This window comes from Bufo gargarizans, chromosome 9, assembly GCF_014858855.1.
Source record: "Bufo gargarizans isolate SCDJY-AF-19 chromosome 9, ASM1485885v1, whole genome shotgun sequence".
NCBI classification, from domain to species: Eukaryota; Metazoa; Chordata; class Amphibia; order Anura; family Bufonidae; genus Bufo; species Bufo gargarizans.
In genome coordinates, this window is record NC_058088.1 from 189208074 (window position 1) to 189227546 (window position 19473).

The 19473-nt window shown below is 45.6% G+C and overlaps 2 protein-coding genes across 2 annotated transcripts in view; one reads left to right on the top strand and one right to left on the bottom strand.

Moving 5' to 3' along the window:
* The window catches only part of CYSRT1 (cysteine rich tail 1), a 115440-nt gene extending 98840 nt beyond the window's left edge, over window positions 1-16600 (bottom strand). Inside the window, exon 1 of the mRNA XM_044268873.1 lies at window positions 16578-16600. The gene's annotated coding sequence lies outside the window, so the exon portion shown is untranslated. The remainder of the gene's footprint in view (window positions 1-16577) is intronic.
* LOC122919686 (lysophosphatidic acid receptor 6-like) lies at window positions 4255-8215 on the top strand. The gene is made up of 2 exons (XM_044268860.1): window positions 4255-4398; window positions 6474-8215. Exon 2 carries the CDS (start codon window positions 6492-6494, stop codon window positions 7554-7556), a length of 1065 nt encoding a protein of 354 aa, XP_044124795.1. The 5' UTR covers window positions 4255-4398; window positions 6474-6491; the 3' UTR covers window positions 7557-8215.
* Window positions 16601-19473: the final 2873 nt, after the last annotated feature.

Consider the following 19473-nt stretch of genomic DNA (forward strand, 5'->3'; position numbering starts at 1 on the left):
CCCCGGCTGCGTCAGCACACTCTAGTTCTAGACTGGCACTCCGGTCATAAATGGATCCTCTCCGTTCTTTGTCATTTACACCCTCGTACTCCTCTCCCTGTTCCTACATATTCTGGGGTACCAGCTGTGGATTCCTCTTGTAGGAATTTTTTGAAGATATGCCGTGACACCAAGGACCACATCAACAAAGCGGTGACCCGCATGAAAGTGAATGCAGACAAGAGAAGAAAACCGCCTCAGTTCTAGTCTGGAGATAAGGTATGGCCCTCTTCTAAAAACATCCGCTTAAGGGTTTCCAGTTTCGAGTCTGCTCCTAGGTTCCTTGGACCCTTTGAAGTATTGAGGAGGATCAACGAAGTGACATATAAGTTACGTCTGCTTCTCTCTCTGCGTATTCCTAATGCCTTCCACGTGTCCTTGCTAAAACCAGTAGTCCCTAATCGCTTCTCGACGCCTCCTTCTAACCAACTCCGGTATCTGAAGATTCTGACGAGACATTTGAGGTCAAAGACATCCTGGATTCCGGAAGACTACCATCCTCTATTGCCTCAGTGAATACCTTCAGGAGACGGGGAAAAAACAACCTCCCTATATTTACAATAGAATTCATATGGGAATCCATCAGATCGTGGAGAAGAGTTTCCCGCTCAAGCTTTTAAAGCAGCCACTAGCTCTTGCAAAGAGAGGTCCACATCAAGGGATTCTCTTTGAATATCTGTAAGGACTGGAAAAGAGATAGAATTCAAATAGGAATCAATCGCTTCGTCTGAAACACTATCTTCTGATTTATACAGTTCAAGAAAGTACTTCACAAATGCCTATTTAATACATTCCTGATCTTGAATGATTGTGCCTTCAGAGGAACGAATACTATGTATTTTTTTGGATCCTGATTAGAGATCACCCTAGCCAACATTTTCCCTGGACGACCCGATTCGGAAAAATATGTTTGTCCCCTAAAAAAAAGCCTTTGCTGGGCCTTATCCAGAAGAACGTCAGAAAGAGCCTGACTTGTCCTCTGCATAATTTCCCTAGTTTGTTCTGTGTTTTTACTGGAAAACTCATCCATATCGGCAACCGCTGCTTCTTGCAAGTCTCTCTCTTTCTTAGCATAGCTTTTTTTTTTTTTGGAGAGGTTACTAATAAATACCTCAAAAAGGCCTTAAATGTATCCAATACCAAATGGATCCTTGCTGAATTATAATTGGTAACCAAGACCCCGAACATTCCAGGTTAGAATTCTAACCAACATCAATCAGCAAAAAAAAGAAGGGGGGGGGGAACTATTTCCACTTCTTCACCCCACAACCTGAGAGACGCATCGTAACCCACCCCCAAAAAGGTCTGACTATTTAAGATTATCTGCAATTTGGCCGGATAAACAAATTATTTTTGATGTTTTTCTCACAAAGTAGGGACCTCGGAGTAACTACTCCTCTTCCCTTGAATGTCTTTGGAGGAATCAGGGAAAAAAAGACATTCTATTTCCATTATACAGAATAGGGGAGGACTCTCTTGTCCTTCTCAAAACCATGTCCCAAAAGTATCTGTGGGTACCTTCCAGGAGTTGGTTTACCCCCTGGAACTCGATGGTCCCTTTCCACAAGAAATAATGAAGAAAAGTGTTCCCTTCCAAACCTCTCCAGAATTACATTCTGTATCATGTCAGCAGGATTGTCTAATTTTAACGTTACATCGCCAAGACCTGTCTTCCAAATCAACCTTTTTTTTTTTTTTTTTTTAAGATGTTGCCCTCAGATCTCAGGATGGGGATTTCCATTTTAAACACTTTGACTTCTTTCTCCAGGACCTTTACAGTTTTTTATATGGCAGTTACTCTGTCCCATATTTTAGAGACGTCATCTCTTATCAGAACCACATCGGTTTGGATTTCCCCAAGTTGAGTTGAGATATCTTTTATTAAGGCCTCATGCACACGACCGTTGTGTGCATCCATGTCCGTTGTTCCATTTTCCGTGATTTTCTGCGGACCCATTGACTTTCCATGATCCGTGTTTCCTGTCCGTCAAAAAAATATGACCTGTCCTATTTTTTTGACGGACAACGGTTTGCGGACCCATTCAAGTCAATGGGTCCGTGAAAAAACACGGAGGCACACAAGATTGTCATCCGTGTCCGTGATCCGTGTCCGTTTTTTTCCCATCATTTTTAAGGCAAACTTTTTTTTTCACTTTTCTGGTCTGGTGATCCTCCAAAAATCAAGGAAGACACACGGAAGAAAAAACGGACACGGATCACGGAACAACGGAACCCCGTTTTGCAGACCGTGAAAAAATACTGTCGTGCGCATGAGGCCTAACTCTCCATTTTTTCTAACCGCACCCCCTGGATGTAATGATCCAATACTACTTCCATTCTAGATCCGCCTTTTTTTTTGGGCATCCAAATCATGCGACCATTTTTGTCCTGCTCTTGTAGTTACAACCTTTGGGGACTTCAAGAATTGCTAAATTTTAGCCGATTCCGCCAATTTCTTGCCTGTTTTAGCAGACGTATATCCAGCAGAATGCTTATTTTGCTTATCCTTTTTTTCTTTCTTTCTCCCTTCTTTCCTTTTTCTTCCCCTTTTTTCCCCTTCTTTCTCTTCTCTTTCCCTCCTTTCTTATTCTTCTCCTCTCCTCCTCTTCCTTTTTTTATTTTTCCTCTCTTCTCCACCTTCTCCTGTCTCTTCTTTTTTTCCCTCTTCCTTTCTTTCCCTTGTCTTTTTTTCCCTTCCTTCCCTTCCCTTCTCTCTCTCCTTCTTCCTCTTCCTCCCCCTCCCCTCTTTACCCTCTGATAATAAATTACCAAGGGGTGAACTGCCATAAAAAAAGTTAATGAAAAAATGCAAAAATAGAAAGTAAAAAAAAAAAAGCAAAAAAATAAAAAAATAAAAGGGGGGGGGGGTAAAATAAGTTTGTCCAGGTAATTCATGGAGCAATTCTAGTCCGATAGCACAGTCAAAGAAATACCGAATAAGACACCCCTTAGTTGGTCACTTAGTTAGTGATGAAACAAACAGGAGGGTCGGAGAACACACACAAGAAAACAGGAGGGAGGATGGATCGAGACGAACAAGCCAGGGAGGACACAGAACAGCATCTCTTCAAACCTCAATGCTGGGAGCGCCGGAAGGCGGAGGAACAGGGAGCGAAGAGGCAACGGCAAACAGGCAAAGACCGGGGACAGGAGCCCTCCATGGAGCACCGGATGGAAGCGGGCAGTCACTGCACAGAGGTAGGGAAGATCCGAAAGGTCGCAAAGGAGTGTGACTACGTCACCGGGTCATCTGCATTGAGGAGGGTTCAAAGACATCCTGGACATCAAGTAGTGTGGCAAGAAGACCTACTATCTTGTGGACTGGAAGGACTTTGGTCCTGAGGAGAGGTCTTGGGAACCATAGGAGAACATTCTCGTCGTGGACTCAAGAAGAGGGGGTGTAAGGGGAGGGTGAGGTACTGTAACAGCAGATACTGTGCGCCACTGTTCCCCTGCTTACCGCTGCGGTCCCGGGCGTCTTGTTCAGCGGTGATCTGCGGCCGGTGCTTCCCATTCACCGCTGCAGTCCTGGGCTCTGTCTGTGTGGGTGCTGTTGTTCTGGGATCCGCTCTACAGTTTCCGCTCAGCCTTGGCCACAGCATGCTTGCTGTTTGTTTCCTGCAGCACTTCCTCAAGGGTCGGTGCATGTCACTTCCTGGGATTTATGGGTTTAGTCATGTGACCTCGCTGACCTATCCTAGCCCTCCTGTATAAGTGGCTCAGCCCCTTTCCAAGATGCCTCAGTGTTAAGGTCCTGGTGTCCTGCTAAGGTTCCTGGTCTCAGCTTGTGTTCTTGTGTTCCTGACTCGTATCTGTATTCCTGGACTCTGCTACCTGTTATATCCCTACCTACTTGCCTTGACTCTCCTGTTGCTGATCCAGATTGCCTGACCTGTACCTGTGCCCTGACCTTTTGCCTGTCTGACTACACCTCTGCCTCATCCTTCGTTTCTGCACCTCTGGTACCTTTCTCAGGTACCTCCTGGTCCGCCTGGACCAGCTGCCTCGTGTGCCTATCCTCCTCAAGAGGTAGCGACCTGGTGTTCCCCTCGGGTAAGTCTATCCCCACCCTTAGGAATACTGTGAAAATCCAGGGGTTCACTTAGACCACGCCCTCAGAGGAGGTAAGACACGTGGCACAGTGGGTACACACCCGCTGGTTTATGACAAGCAGGACTTCTCACTTCCCCTAAGAGGATAGGGGATGTGCACTATTACTATAAATTCTTGGCCAATATCTTCAATTACCAAAAACAGGAAGATCCAACGGATGCCACTTACTGTACATTAGATATAACTCTATACAGATCACTTTCTACAGTGGTGGTTGTCGGACACTTGTGGCAGAGCTGTGGACAGGTCAGTGTCTTACTTCTTCTATGTATCACTCCAAATTATTTTTTGACCATATTTGATAGACAAATAACATTTGACATATTGGATGACATTATCCTGTATGTGATCAAGATTCCAACTCCTCAGTCACTTTCTTTAAGGTCATGTCACAATTGCACTGGCATCCAGGAGGGAACCCAATGTACCTCCTTATAAGTCAATGGAGTTTGTTGGGCACCGGTGGTATCCATTGTGCAGTAGATTCAGCATTGTGCTGTGGTTTCAGTTATAAGTGGGAACTGCCACCATGCCAAGGCTACAAGGGGACTGTTGTGGGGGTGGTCACCATGACATGTAAAAGGCTACAAGGGAACTGCAATGGGGGCTGCCACCATGCCATGTAAAAGGCTACAAGGGAACTGCAATGGGGGCTGCCACCATGCCATGTAAAAGGCTACAAGGGAACTGCAATGGGGGCTGCCACCATGCCATGTAAAAGGCTACAAGGGGAACTGCTGTGGGGGCTGACACCATGCCTTGTAAAAGGCTACCAAGGGAACTGCTGTGGGGCTTGCCAATATGCTATGCCATGTAAAATGCTACCAAGGGAACTGCTATGGGGGCTGCCACCATGCCATGTAGAAGGCTACAGGGGACTCTAGTGGGAGCTGCCACAATGCCATGTAAAAGGATACAAGGGAACTGCTGTGGGGGCTGCCACCATGCCATGTAAAAGGCTACAGGGGACTGTAGTGGGGGCTGCCACCATGCAATGTAAAAGGCTACAGGGGACTGTAGTGGGGGCTGCCACCATGCAATGTAAAAGGCTACAGAGGACTGTAGTGGGGGCTGCCACCATGCAATGTAAAAGGCTACAGGGGACTGTAGTGGGGGCTGCCACCATGCAATGTAAAAGTATACAAGAGAATTGCTGTGGGGGCTGCCACCATATCATGTAAAAGGCTAAAGGGGGCTGTTATGGGGGCAGATGCCATGTCATTGTTAAGGCTATAAGGGACGTGCAATGAGGGTTTCTCCGTCAGATACCCCATTTCTCTCACTTGCCAAAAACATTACATACGCAGTGACTGAAACCTGCAATATTGTGAGCTTTCTTGCACAACATCCACCTCCTACAAACTAATTACAGTTGCGTCTACAATTTGAACCATTTGCTTTTGTTACGCTGCACTTTTGCAACCAGAAGATTGTCATTCAAAAGAGTTTTTATTGAAGAGCCACAAAGACACTAAACTTTAGCTTGGAAAGGGTCAATAACCTCATAAATAGGGACAATGCGCTAAAAAAAAAAAAAAAATTAAAAACAAAATGGGAGATTTTTAAAAACATTCTAAACTTTGTGACGGGTACATACCATGGGAATATAAGGGCTAGCACCAGGAAAAAAAATAATATGGATGAATAAAAACACAAAAGGGGCAATATTTAACAAAATAAAAGCATTTCAATGACTAAAGCAGGAATGTAGTGAAGAAGCACTAAAAACCACAAGTTATGTAAAAGCAGATAAAGACAGCCAAGCTGGAAACAGAGAGGCTTAAAGAGAGTAAATCTACCCAAAAAAAGGTTCTTTATTTATAGGAACGATAAAAAGGTTTAAAACCAAAAGCGTTGGCCCTTTAAAGAGTGATGAGGGAGAGGTTGTAGAGGTCAATGAGGAAGAAGTGAATTTATTAAATATTTTCTTCTCTCCTGTATTCATATAGGAAGGTGAAGTGTCCAAGTAAATTCCCCATTACATGTGGCCTTTCTGACCCAGGAAGAAGTGCAATACGGTCTTAAAAATATTAATATAGATAAATTACCGCATTTGTATGGATTATACCCCTGTATCCTGAGGGAAATAAGTGCCGTTATAGACAGACCCCTATTTTTCAGCTTTACGATCTATGTTACTTCCTGGCAATTTCATCTTTCTAGAATAGGAAATTGTAAAAGTAAATAAAACTGAACTAAAAATATTAATGCTTGCGTTACTACACGATTTAAAGGGACAGCAACTCCAGCGCTACTTGTGCTTCCTCACAGATTGTTTAACGTGCAGTTGTTTGCATCGTCTAATGCTTTTTATTTTTCAGCTCAGAGAAACATTTGGGATGGTGAACACTTCTACAAACTTCACCGGGTGTCAGCCTCAAAGAATCAATCCCTTCATCCCGATCTTCCTGAGCGTCATCTTCTTCGTCGGGTTTGTGTTGAACTGTATAAGTCTGTGGATATTCTGGTTCCGGGTAAAACAATGGAATTCGACGGTCATTCTCCAGTTCAACTTGGCCATCTCCGATGCCATCATCACCCCAGCTGCTCCTCTCATCATCATCTACTCCTTAACCGACCACTGGACCTTCGGTACCTTCTTCTGCCAGTTTAAGGTCTTCCTCCTCAGCACCCACATGTATGGAAGTATATATTTTCTCACTCTAATCAGTATTCACAGATATTTCACTGTTGCCCGCAATGCTAAAAGAATGGCTTTGACCACGAAGCCGTTCATCACGAAGCTCTGCATCGCTGTCTGGGTTTGTCTCCTCGTACAAGGTATTCCATTTTTCTTTGTTCTTCAAATCTCTGACGTTCACGGAGTCACAAAATGTCTCAGTTTTCATCAAACTGAACAAGCGGTTTTATTTTTCGTTTGGAACTGGATCATCATGTTCTCGGGTCTCCTCATCCCGTTCATCACAACCTTGGTCTGCTACAGTCTCCTGAGTCGATATATTCTCAAGGTGAACCCAATGAACACCCTTACGAATGTCATGGTCTCCAAATCTGTCCAGACCATATTTGTCTCCCTAATCATCTTCATCATCTGCTATATCCCAGTACATATCACCAGAACCATGGGGGTCACCATCACCTTGTTTTTCTCATCCATGTGCTCCTTACTGGAAAATGTTGAGGTGGCCTACTACATCACATGGATGCTATCGGGGACCAACTGCTGTATGGACCCCATACTGTACTGTTATGCCTCGGACAGGTTTAAGCAGACATTCACAAGCTGGTGCACCTGTCTTACCAGGCAAGGAAAAGATGATAAAATCACATTGGAAAATTCCCAAAGTAACCAGATAGAGTCCGCTTCAGAAAAGCATGGACCTCTCCCGACTGCGAGCACCACCGACACGGGTTTCTCATTGTCGACTGGGGGTGAGAAATAATTTACAAAAAACTTGATTCTTTCCCTGTGAGATTTGAAGGTTGGACTTTCGGAAATGTTGGACTACTGGATGCCAGATTACAAAAATTCTATGTTTTAACTCATTGGAGCAGATTTACTAATCCGGTGTAATATTTAGACAGCCTAAATATGTGCAAGATTTATCAAAGTGCTTTATAAATTTGCTGCATCTTCAGATACTTTTGTTTAACTTTACACCATATATCGGTTGGCTTACTTTATGGCAAAAATGTACACCAAAATTTCTGTGCATTTTTTTTTTTCCCTGTTATGCCGAATTATGTACTGTAGGTCAAGTTTCCATTTTCGTTTCTTTTTTCTGGGACATTGGAGAAAAGCTTTGCTTCTGAGGGTGCAGCCACACACGACGGCAGTGCAGCATTTTGGTAGCGGGGAAAAAAAAAAAAACACGTCAACAAACGCACACGGTTTTTGCAACAACATATGAGACACCACAAAACTGAATGACAATGAAATTTTTGCAAAAACTGAATTTTTTGTGTGTTTTTTGCTATATCCAAAACATAGCACGGCCACGGTATGTGGCAGCACCCTAACCATGACCGTCGCTCTGTGGTCTCACTGATAATATACCATATGATGTATGTGCTGTGTATAATAAAAAACCTTTATGACATATATTCTGTGTCCAGATCCATGGTCAGTGAGGTGGGCAGAAAAATAAAGTAACGAACAAACAGCAGGTGGCGCTATACTTACTATGTTGAGGAGACTAAACTACGTGCTAATAACTAAGTACTCTGTGCCTTTAATTAAGAAATGCTGTAGAGCAGTTCACATACATAATAGACGCCACAAGGGAGCACCATGTAGTGGGCACTGACCTAATATAGGGAGTCAGTCACCACAAAAACAGCCTTTCATGCAATAGTCTTAGGCCCCTTTCACACAGGCGAGAATTCCGCGCAGGTGCAATGCGTGAGGTGAACATTGCACCGGCACTGAATCCGGACCCATTCACTTCAATGGGGCTGTGCACATGAGCGGTGATTTTCATACATCACTGGTGCGTTGCGTGAAAATTGCAGCAAGCCCTATATTGTGCGTTTTTCGCGCAACACAGGCCCCATAAAAGTGGGATGCGGTGCAATTTTCATGCATGGTTGCTAGGAGATGATCAGGATGGGGACCCGATCTTTATTATTTTCCCTTATAACATGGTTATAAGGGAAAATAATAGCATTCTTAATACAGAATGCTTAGTAAAATAGTGATGGAGGGGTTAAAAAATAAAAAACTATTAATAAACTCACCTTAATCCACTTAAACGCTCAGCCTGGCATGTCTTCTTTCTTTTTTTATGAAAAGGACCTGTGGTGATGTCACTGCGCTCATCACATGGTCAATCACCATGGTGATGGACCATGTGATGAGTGCAGTGACGTCATCAAAGGTCCTTTAGCCAGGTCCTGAAGAAAGTAGAAAGAAGAGGAGCTCCGCTACGTGATCAAGTGGATGGGGTGAGTTAAATTTGTTTATTATTTTTAACCCCTCAATGAACATTTTGCTAAGCATTCTGTATTATGAATGCTATTATTTTCCCTTTTTACCATGTTATAAGGGAAAATAATAAAATCTACACAACACCTAACCCAAACCCGAACTTCCCTGAAGAAGTCCGGGTTCGGGTCTGGGTACCAAACATGCCGATTTTTCTCACATGCGTGCAAAACGCATTAAAAAAAATCGTGCATTTTCCTGCAACGCACCCGCATCTTGTCCGGCCCTCACACGCGACGACCGTGTGAAAGAGGCCTTAGTATTAAAAATACTGGTGGAAGATACGATCGATTTATTACGAGGCGCACACCTCCTAATAAACCTGTCACAGCTGCCGTCCAGGCTCCAGAATAGAAATGGTTCTGGTGTAACGTGCACCAGTTTTCTAGCGCACATCTTGTGTCTACCGCCCCTACATAAGGGTGCCAGTCCGCACATAACATCGCCATACAATGCCACACAGTGTCCTCATGTCATACAATGAGCAAATAACAGTGCCCACATAATACTGCCACATACTGCCCATCTAATCATGCCCAGCAGTGAGCAGTTTCACAGACATGTGAATGAAGCAGCGACTCGCTGTACCGTGAGGATAAAGGGGCTTTCAGTGAGTAATGTTTGTGACTACCAGTTTATGCTTTCTATCCCAGACCTTTCCCAGTGGAAACCCCCTTTAATCACATGAGAAAATCTGCAGCACTGCAGCTGGAAATCTGAAGCAGAAAAAAATATATATATATTTAAAAAAGTACCAAATGGTGTACTTTTCCCTGCCTAGATTTGATGAATATTTAACTTTTTGCATTGCAAAGTGTGAAATCCAAAATACAAATCTGCAACATAAATCGACAAGCTGCGCATTTAACATCTACACCAAAGGCCAATTTTCGCAGCATGTGGATGAGAAATGACACTTTGCATTGATAAGGGTGAGAGCATGAATTCACATACCATATGTGTCACCCTATAAGATGCATCTAGGTCTTAGAGAAGGAAAATAAGAAAAAAATGTTTTTCATTAGACCTCGGCTCAGAGCCCAATCAGACCCTCATTGTTAACCAGACCTCAGATCAGACCCCCAATGTTATTAAGACCCCCATGTTAATCAGACCTCAGATCAGACCCCTAATGTTATTAAGACCGTCATGTTAACCAGACCTCAGATCAGACCCCTAATTTGATTACGACCCCCATGTTAATCAGACCTCAGATCAGACCCCCAATGTTTATAAGAACCACTATCTGACAAGATTCAATGCTAATCAGACCTCAGATAAGAGGGGGGGGGGAAACTTATTTTTTGTAAATTTTTTTTTTTTTGCACCTATCCCGCTTTGTAAGCAGGAGATACGAATGGAATACGAGTACCTCAGTCAGGTACTTTTTTTTATATAGTTGAACGCCATTATAAGTCAATATCTGTAGTTGTGCATGGATTAGGCGGTACAAATCGGAACTAACACCATGCAATAAATGCTTCAGTGCAAATGCATTACAGACTCCCACTATGTCATATAAAAGCCTACAGGGGGACTGCTGTGGGGCTGATCCCATGCCATATAAAAGACTACAGGGGGACTGCTGTGGGGCTGATCCCATGCCATATAAAAGACTACAGGGGGTCTGCTGTGGGGCTGATCCCATGTCATATAAAAGACTACAGGGGGACTGCTGTGGGGCTGATCCCATGTCATATAAAAGCCTACAGGGGGACTGCTGTGGGGCTGATCCCATGTCATATAAAAGACTACAGGGGGACTGCTGTGGGGCTGATCCCATGTCATATAAAAGACTACAGGGGGACTGCTGTGGGGCTGATCCCATGTCATATAAAAGACTACAGGGGGTCTGCTGTGGGGCTGATCCCATGCCATATAAAAGACTACAGGGGGACTGCTGTGGGGCTGATCCCATGTCATATAAAAGCCTACAGGGGGACTGCTGTGGGGCTGATCCCATGTCATATAAAAGACTACAGGGGGACTGCTGTGGGGCTGATCCCATGTCATATAAAAGACTACAGGGGGACTGCTGTGGGGCTGATCCCATGTCATATAAAAGACTACAGGGGGACTGCTGTGGGGCTGATCCCATGTCATATAAAAGACTACAGGGGGACTGCTGTGGGGCTGATCCCATGTCATATAAAAGACTACAGGGGGACTGCTGTGGGGCTGATCCCATGTCATATAAAAGACTACAGGGGGACTGCTGTGGGGCTGATCCCATGTCATATAAAAGACTACAGGGGGACTGCTGTGGGGCTGATCCCATGCCATATAAAAGACTACAGGGGGACTGCTGTGGGGCTGATCCCATGCCATATAAAAGACTACAGGGGGACTGCTGTGGGGCTGATCCCATGCCATATAAAAGACTACAGGGGGACTGCTGTGGGGCTGATCCCATGTCATATAAAAGACTACAGGGGGACTGCTGTGGGGCTGATCCCATGTCCATATTAAAAGACTACAGGGGGACTGCTGTGGGGCTGATCCCATGTCATATAAAGACTACAGGGGGACTGCTGTGGGGCTGATCCCATGTCATATAAAAGACTACAGGGGGACTGCTGTGGGGCTGATCCCATGTCATATAAAAGACTACAGGGGGACTGCTGTGGGGCTGATCCCATGTCATATAAAAGACTACAGGGGGACTGCTGTGGGGCTGATCCCATGTCATATAAAAGACTACAGGGGGACTGCTGTGGGGCTGATCCCATGTCATATAAAAGACTACAGGGGGACTGCTGTGGGGCTGATCCCATGTCATATAAAAGACTACAGGGGGACTGCTGTGGGGCTGATCCCATGTCATATAAAAGACTACAGGGGGACTGCTGTGGGGCTGATCCCATGTCATATAAAAGACTACAGGGGGACTGCTGTGGGGCTGATCCCATGCCATATAAAAGACTACAGGGGGACTGCTGTGGGGCTGATCCCATGTCATATAAAAGACTACAGGGGGACTGCTGTGGGGCTGATCCCATGTCATATAAAAGACTACAGGGGGACTGCTGTGGGGCTGATCCCATGTCATATAAAAGACTACAGGGGGACTGCTGTGGGGCTGATCCCATGTCATATAAAAGACTACAGGGGGACTGCTGTGGGGCTGATCCCATGTCATATAAAAGACTACAGGGGGACTGCTGTGGGGCTGATCCCATGCCATGTCATATAAAGACTACAGGGGGACTGCTGTGGGGCTGATCCCATGTCATATAAAAGACTACAGGGGGACTGCTGTGGGGCTGATCCCATGCCATATAAAAGACTACAGGGGGACTGCTGTGGGGCTGATCCCATGCCATATAAAAGACTACAGGGGGACTGCTGTGGGGCTGATCCCATGCCATATAAAAGACTACAGGGGGACTGCTGTGGGGCTGATCCCATGCCATATAAAAGACTACAGGGGGACTGCTGTGGGGCTGATCCCATGCCATATAAAAGACTACAGGGGGACTGCTGTGGGGCTGATCCCATGCCATATAAAAGACTACAGGGGGACTGCTGTGGGGCTGATCCCATGTCATATTAAAGACTACAGGGGGACTGCTGTGGGGCTGATCCCATGCCATATAAAAGACTACAGGGGGAATGCTGTGGGGCTGATCCCATGTCATATAAAAGACTACAGGGGGACTTCTGTGGGGCTGATCCCATGTCATATAAAAGACTACAGGGGGACTGCTGTGGGGCTGATCCCATGTCATATAAAAGACTACAGGGGGACTGCTGTGGGGCTGATCCCATGCCATATAAAAGACTACAGGGGGACTGCTGTGGGGCTGATCCCATGTCATATAAAAGACTACAGGGGGACTGCTGTGGGGCTGATCCCATGTCATATAAAAGACTACAGGGGGACTGCTGTGGGGCTGATCCCATGTCATATAAAAGACTACAGGGGGACTGCTGTGGGGCTGATTCCATGTCATATAAAAGACTACAGGGGGACTGCTGTGGGGCTGATTCCATGTCATATAAAAGACTACAGGGGGACTGCTGTGGGGCCGATTCCAGGGCATATAAAAGACTACAGGGGGACTGCTGTGGGGCTGATTCCATGCCATATAAAAGACTACAGGGGGACTGCTGTGGGGCTGATCCCATGTCATATAAAAGACTACAGGGGGACTGCTGTGGGGCTGATCCCATGTCATATAAAAGACTACAGGGGGACTGCTGTGGGGCTGATCCCATGTCATATAAAAGACTACAGGGGGACTGCTGTGGGGCTGATCCCATGTCATATAAAAGACTACAGGGGGACTGCTGTGGGGCTGATCCCATGTCATATAAAAGACTACAGGGGGACTGCTGTGGGGCTGATCCCATGTCATATAAAAGACTACAGGGGGACTGCTGTGGGGCCGATTCCAGGGCATATAAAAGACTACAGGGGGACTGCTGTGGGGCTGATTCCAGGGCATATAAAAGACTACAGGGGGAATGCTGTGGGGCTGATTCTACGCCATGTAAAAGACTACAGGGGGAATGCTGTGGGGCTGATTCTACGCCATGTAAAAGGCTACAGGGGGACTGCTGTGGAAGCTGATACCATGCCATGTAAAAGGGTATAGGCAAACAGCTGTGTGAACTGCTTCTATGCCATCTAAAGGGTTACAAAGGAACTGCAGTGGGAGTTCTCCATGTTGGGTCTTCTCTAAATTGTTAAACATAGTATGGCTGAAACCTTGAACATATTGTTAGTTACACAACATCCGCATCTTACACACAATTGCAGTTGCATCTTGCAATACTTCTCCAACCAGAAGAATCATCTGAAGCAAAGTGGGAGAATGCAAGCTGAGTAGCCAGTGTGGGAGCTCGAGAGTGTGATTTATTCTAAAGTGTGTTTTGTCTTAAGCGTGTGACTCAAGAGATTCAGGGAAATCAGCTGCATTTGTTTATCGCTTGGATTGCATCTATATAAATTTACCTTGTTTCTTGTGTAATCCCCATTAGTAAATATGTGCTCCATAATTAACAATGCCCTCCAGTGCATATATTGCAGTGTACGCAGTCTTTGAACAGCATCTGAGGGTGCATATTGCTGTGGAGGATGTGTGCACATTGCACATTTGGAAACCCAGATCCTGCAATTAAATTAATCACTGAGATCCATTGATAATAAGGAATGGGGCCTGCTGCTCACTCTGCAGGTACGTGCTAGGGCAGACGCGGGAGAGGATGGCAGCATGGAGGTGTAGGAATATCAGGCAGCTAGCTGGGTGACAGACGGAGGAGTGAGAGGCAGAAAGGCTAGTCATGACCTAGTACACCCCAAGAAGTTTGCCAAGTTGGGGGATGAGGAGGGTGTTGGTTCAGAGGAGGGGAATGTCTAGTCCAGTAAGGAAGGGACTATGAGAGCAGAGCAGGCCAAGGCCACACAAATATACATATCAGGGGTCAGATTGATAGAATACTGAAATGGGCTGTCGAGGACCCAAGGGTGCACACTGGCACTAATGACAAAGTTAGGCTTCATGCACACAACCGTAGTTTTGGTCCGCATGCAATCCACATTTTTTTGCGGATCGGATGCAGACCTTTTCATTTCAATGGGGCCGCAAAAGATGTGGACAACACACCTTGCACTGTCTACATCCATATGTCTGTTCCGCTGCTCCGCAAAAAACAAAGTAGAACAGGTCTTATTCTTGTCTGTTTTACGGATAGGTATTTCTAACAAGAGGAGGACGTGCCGAGCCGCAAAATGTGGAACCTACACGCTGGTATCCATGTTTGGCGGACTATTCGATGAAAAAACAAGGGCAAAAGAGAACATAAACAGCTTTTCCACCAAAATAGATTTTTAGAAAAATCTGATTAAAGGGGTATTCCCATCAGCAGTTTTCATACTTACCTGCGGCGAGCGCGACGTTCACTTCCTGGATTCAGCTGGGCGGGCTCAGTCAGCTTGATTGACGTCTTCTCCTGGCCAGGCCGCGTGCTGTCTTCAACACGCACGCCGCCGCGCATGGTGACTTATTCCTGGCCTGTATAGTACAGAGCCGGCGTGCGCGTTCTATACTGGCCAGGAAGAAGTCATCATGGCGCATGCGCGTTCAGGACATTTCGCGGCCCGGCCGGGAGAAAATCTTCAGTCTTCCGCATGGCCACAGGATTCGACAGACGAGAGGTGGCCGTAACCAGGGGAGACGAAAGACAACAATCAGGTAAGAGGGGACTTATTTTCTCAAAAAGGGTGGGAATTTGGTAATAAAATGTATTTACAAAAATGATCACTGTCAAATAATCAACAGATTTAACAGTGATCATTGTGATGGGAATACCCCTTTAATAAAGCAGGTCGAGATGGGTTATGGCATGACGCAACTGGGGTCCAGCTGTGCTTGCCTAATGAAAATCCCCCTGAATAAAGACGGTTTCAGTCTCTAAACAAAATTAGTTGGTTCCTGAATTGATAATTGTATACCTGTACACACAGATAAGGTCCAACCCCACTTCCAGTGACCGGAGATATTGTGAATGTATAGACAGTGGGGTCACCAATACAGGAAATCAGTGACCACTGGAGAGAAAGAGGCATAAGCATGGAGAAGGGGGGTGATCTGAATGAAGCTTAGGCTATTTTACTGATATTATAAAAGTTAGTTTTTGCAATCAGAATAAGGTTTACCCATATACCGCCATAAATGTACGTCCTCTACAAGCAGCAGGACTTCTCACTTTCCTTACCTACAGAGGATAAGGGACCTATTAGATTACACGATTTTCAGGCTAATTATCGGGAGCATGCATTCATATGAACACTCAATCCCTATAATTGACCCGTATAATCGAGCAGCCGATTAAAGAGAAAAACATTAGTTTGTCGTCTGATGGACATCAGGATGTAAGATACTGATTACCGGCAGCGCATCTCCCTGTGTAATCAAGAACGTGCTGCCGATAATCAATAGAACTGAATAATGGAGGAGCGACTGCGGATACCAATTGTTCCTGCCACATTCACGGTGTAAACGGGCGCTTATGGATGTGTCGTCATTAATCGGCGCTCGCACTGTCCAAACATCAAGCTGTATAAGGCTACTTTCACACTAGCGTTTTTGCTGGATCCGGTTTTGAACGGATCCAGTTGTATTATCTTTAACATTGCCAAGACGGATCCGTCATGAACTCCACTGAAAGTCAATGGGGGACGGATCCGCATCCCAGGACGGAAAGCAAACCGCAGCATGCTGCTGTTTGCTCTCCAGTGTGAGGACAAGTGCATTTTAGAGCGCTCCGTTCTATTCAGTTACGTTTTGTCCCCATTGACATTGAATGTGGACAAAACGGAAAAAAAATAATAATTCCGGTATTGAGACCCTATGACGGATCTCAATACCGGAAAATATTAACGCTAGTGTGAAAATAGCCTAATACAGCCGTAAGGTGCGTCACTAAACCTTCCCAGCCAGAAACAGGAAAATCCATCGGATGTCACTTACCGTACCTCAGGTGACACCCTGCAGCGGCGGTGGTCGGACACTTGTGGTGGAGCTGTGGGCAGGTCAGTGTATTAGTCCTTCTGCCATTTTCTGTATCCCTCCAAATTATTTTCTCTCTTACACAAAGTACTAAATTAAAAAAAGAAACCAATGATGAATAAGGATACATTTTAACATTTTCTCCATTCATATTTGTACCAAATCCACGTATTTCCCTATTATTACAATGATCTGCAAGTAACTTCATTATAATTATTACTTCTGACCACATTTATTTGACAAAAGACATCTGACATTCTGGATGACTTTATCCTTTATGTACAAGATCACAAGGTCCCATTCACATCTGGACAAGGGTGCACCTAGATTTTCTGCTGCTTGAGGTGAAATTGAAATGTCAATAACCTCCTTTATTGCCAAGCCCGGCGATGCAGAGGTAAGTCCTTACCTGTGCCTGCGCCGCGAGCCACTCTGAAACACATGCGGTCACCGGGAGCAGGCAGTTCCGAGAACAGCCCGATGAAGGCTGTTCTCGGAACTGCCTGCTCCCGGTGACCGCATGTGTTTCAGAGCGGCTCGCGGCGCAGGCACAGGTAAGGACTTACCTCTGCATCACCGGGCTTGGGAATAAAGATGGCATATCGCATGTGTTCGTCGGCGAACACTGCGTACTGGCCATCACTGCTCCGCACTCCAACCCGGCCGTCATCGGATCCCAAAGAGAACCGGGATTCATCACTAAAGACAGTTCGGTTCCAGTCCATAGCAGGCCAGCTTTTTCAATCACGACACCACTGCAAACAAGACTGTGTCTGGCTGTCAACGGCAGGACATGTACTGGGCGCCATCTCACTAAATGTTCTTCTGGTCCGGGCAGAGACAGAGAGGTAATGAAGGGGCCGCCTGTGTCTGGATGGTGGGCAACAAAACGGTGGGAGCTGCTCGAGCTTACTGATGGATCAAACGATCCTCTGTACTGGGGTCAGTCTGTGTCCGTCCGCAGCCGGTTCACCGCGTTTGCCCTCACGTAACCACTGCTCCCAACATCTCCTAACAACCACGATAGAACGGGGTAGGTTGCGGTCAAAATGACCATCCCGCTTTTCAGTCCAGTGATGCTCCTCCTCTCAAAGTCTGTCAACTGGCTGAAATGTTTTCCAGTGTATCATAGAGGCACGTCCAGTCGTCAGCAATCTCTCGCCAAGAGGTATACTACCCAAAAGTGGCCTCTGAGAGCTCTGTTTTTTTTAATAGGGGAGGCACTTTTACTCCCTCTTGTGGCAAGATGCTTTGTCAAATCAGACCACACCTGTAATATCAGCAATCTGTGCGGTATTTTCTTAGTGTATTATCATCTGATGTATGTGCTGTATATAATAATAATAAACCTTTCTGACTTATATTCTGTGTCCAGAACCTCACCAACAAAAACACAGTCATGAGAAAAGGGGTCCTCCGGGATTTACATATTGATGACCCGACTGTCAGGACCCCCGTCGATCAGCTGAGAGGCCGTGGAGCTCCATTGAGTGCCGCTGCTTCCTCAATAAGCTGATCATGGGGGGCGGTCACTGCACTCCATACCGATGCCGATTTCATATTGATGACCTATCCTGAGGACAGACCATCAATACTAAACTCCCAGAAAACCCCTTTAAACTACATGCTACTAACCAAATACCCCATCCCTTTAATTACATAGGGATGCTATAGAGCAGTTCACCTATGTTGATTTTCTGTAAGTGGGGAGACAGCACCATCTAGTGGGCACTTCTGTATCTACACAAGACTGGTGCAGCCAGAATAAGGTATTAAAGGGGTTTCCGGGGATTTATACGTTGATGACCGATCCGCAACAACCACTATGGTCTCTTCATATTATGCCAAGCATAGCGCCCTCTAGTGTATAGTGGCTGTGCTTGGTATCACAGCTCACACCCACTGGTTTGAATGGGACAGGGACCCAGGAAGGTCATGTGACCAATGGACGTGACATCACAGCCTGAGGAGGGGGATGCTCAATGGAGAAGCCAGGAGTCGGACCCCCACCGTTTAGATAGTGATGACCTCTACTGAGGACAGACCATCAATATTACAGTCCCGGACAACCCCCTTAAGTCACTACCTGCTATATATAGTTTTATAACCACTATCTGGAGTCATCTCTCATCCACCTCCTGTCATCACTGGCTCATGCTGCTCTGAACTCCTCCCTGCTTTACACTGCAGCTCTATCTCCACAGATTGGCTGCTGTGTATAACCACTCACTCAACAGCGCAAAAATGCTGCAGTTTTGCTGCAGTGAAGATTTCTTTCCTTTTATCAGCTCTTCCTTTATTTTTAACAAACATCGCCATGCTCGTCCGTTGGTTGTACCTGGTACTGCAGCTCAGCCCTAGTCACTTAGGTAGTACCTGACCCAGCCCATATATATGTATGTAATGAACTCCCCCTATTGGTGGCTGTGTATATATGTATATATATAGAACTCCCCCTATTGGTGGCTGTGTATATATGTATATATAGAACTCCCCCTAGTGGTGGCTGTGTATATATGTATATAATGAACTCCCCCTAGTGGTGGCTGTGTATATATGTATATAATGAACTCCCCCTAGTGGTGGTAGTGTGTATATATGTGTGTGTGTGTGTGTGTGTGTGTGTGTGTGTGTAATGAACTCCCCCTAGTGGAGTGGAGTGGTGTGGTGTGTGTGTATATATATGTATGTAATGAACTCCCCTAGTGGTGGCTGTGTGTATATATATGTATATAACGAACTCCCCCTAGTGGTGGCTGTGTATATATGTATATAATGAACTCCCCCTAGTGGTGGTAGTGTGTATATATGTGTGTGTGTAATGAATTCCCCCGAGTGGAGTGGAGTGGTGTGGTGTGTGTG

What these genes read in the sequence shown, in the direction of transcription:
- LOC122919686 (XM_044268860.1), top strand. Translation starts at nt 6,492, where the DNA reads ATGGTGAACACTTCTACAAACTTCACCGGGTGTCAGCCTCAAAGAATC.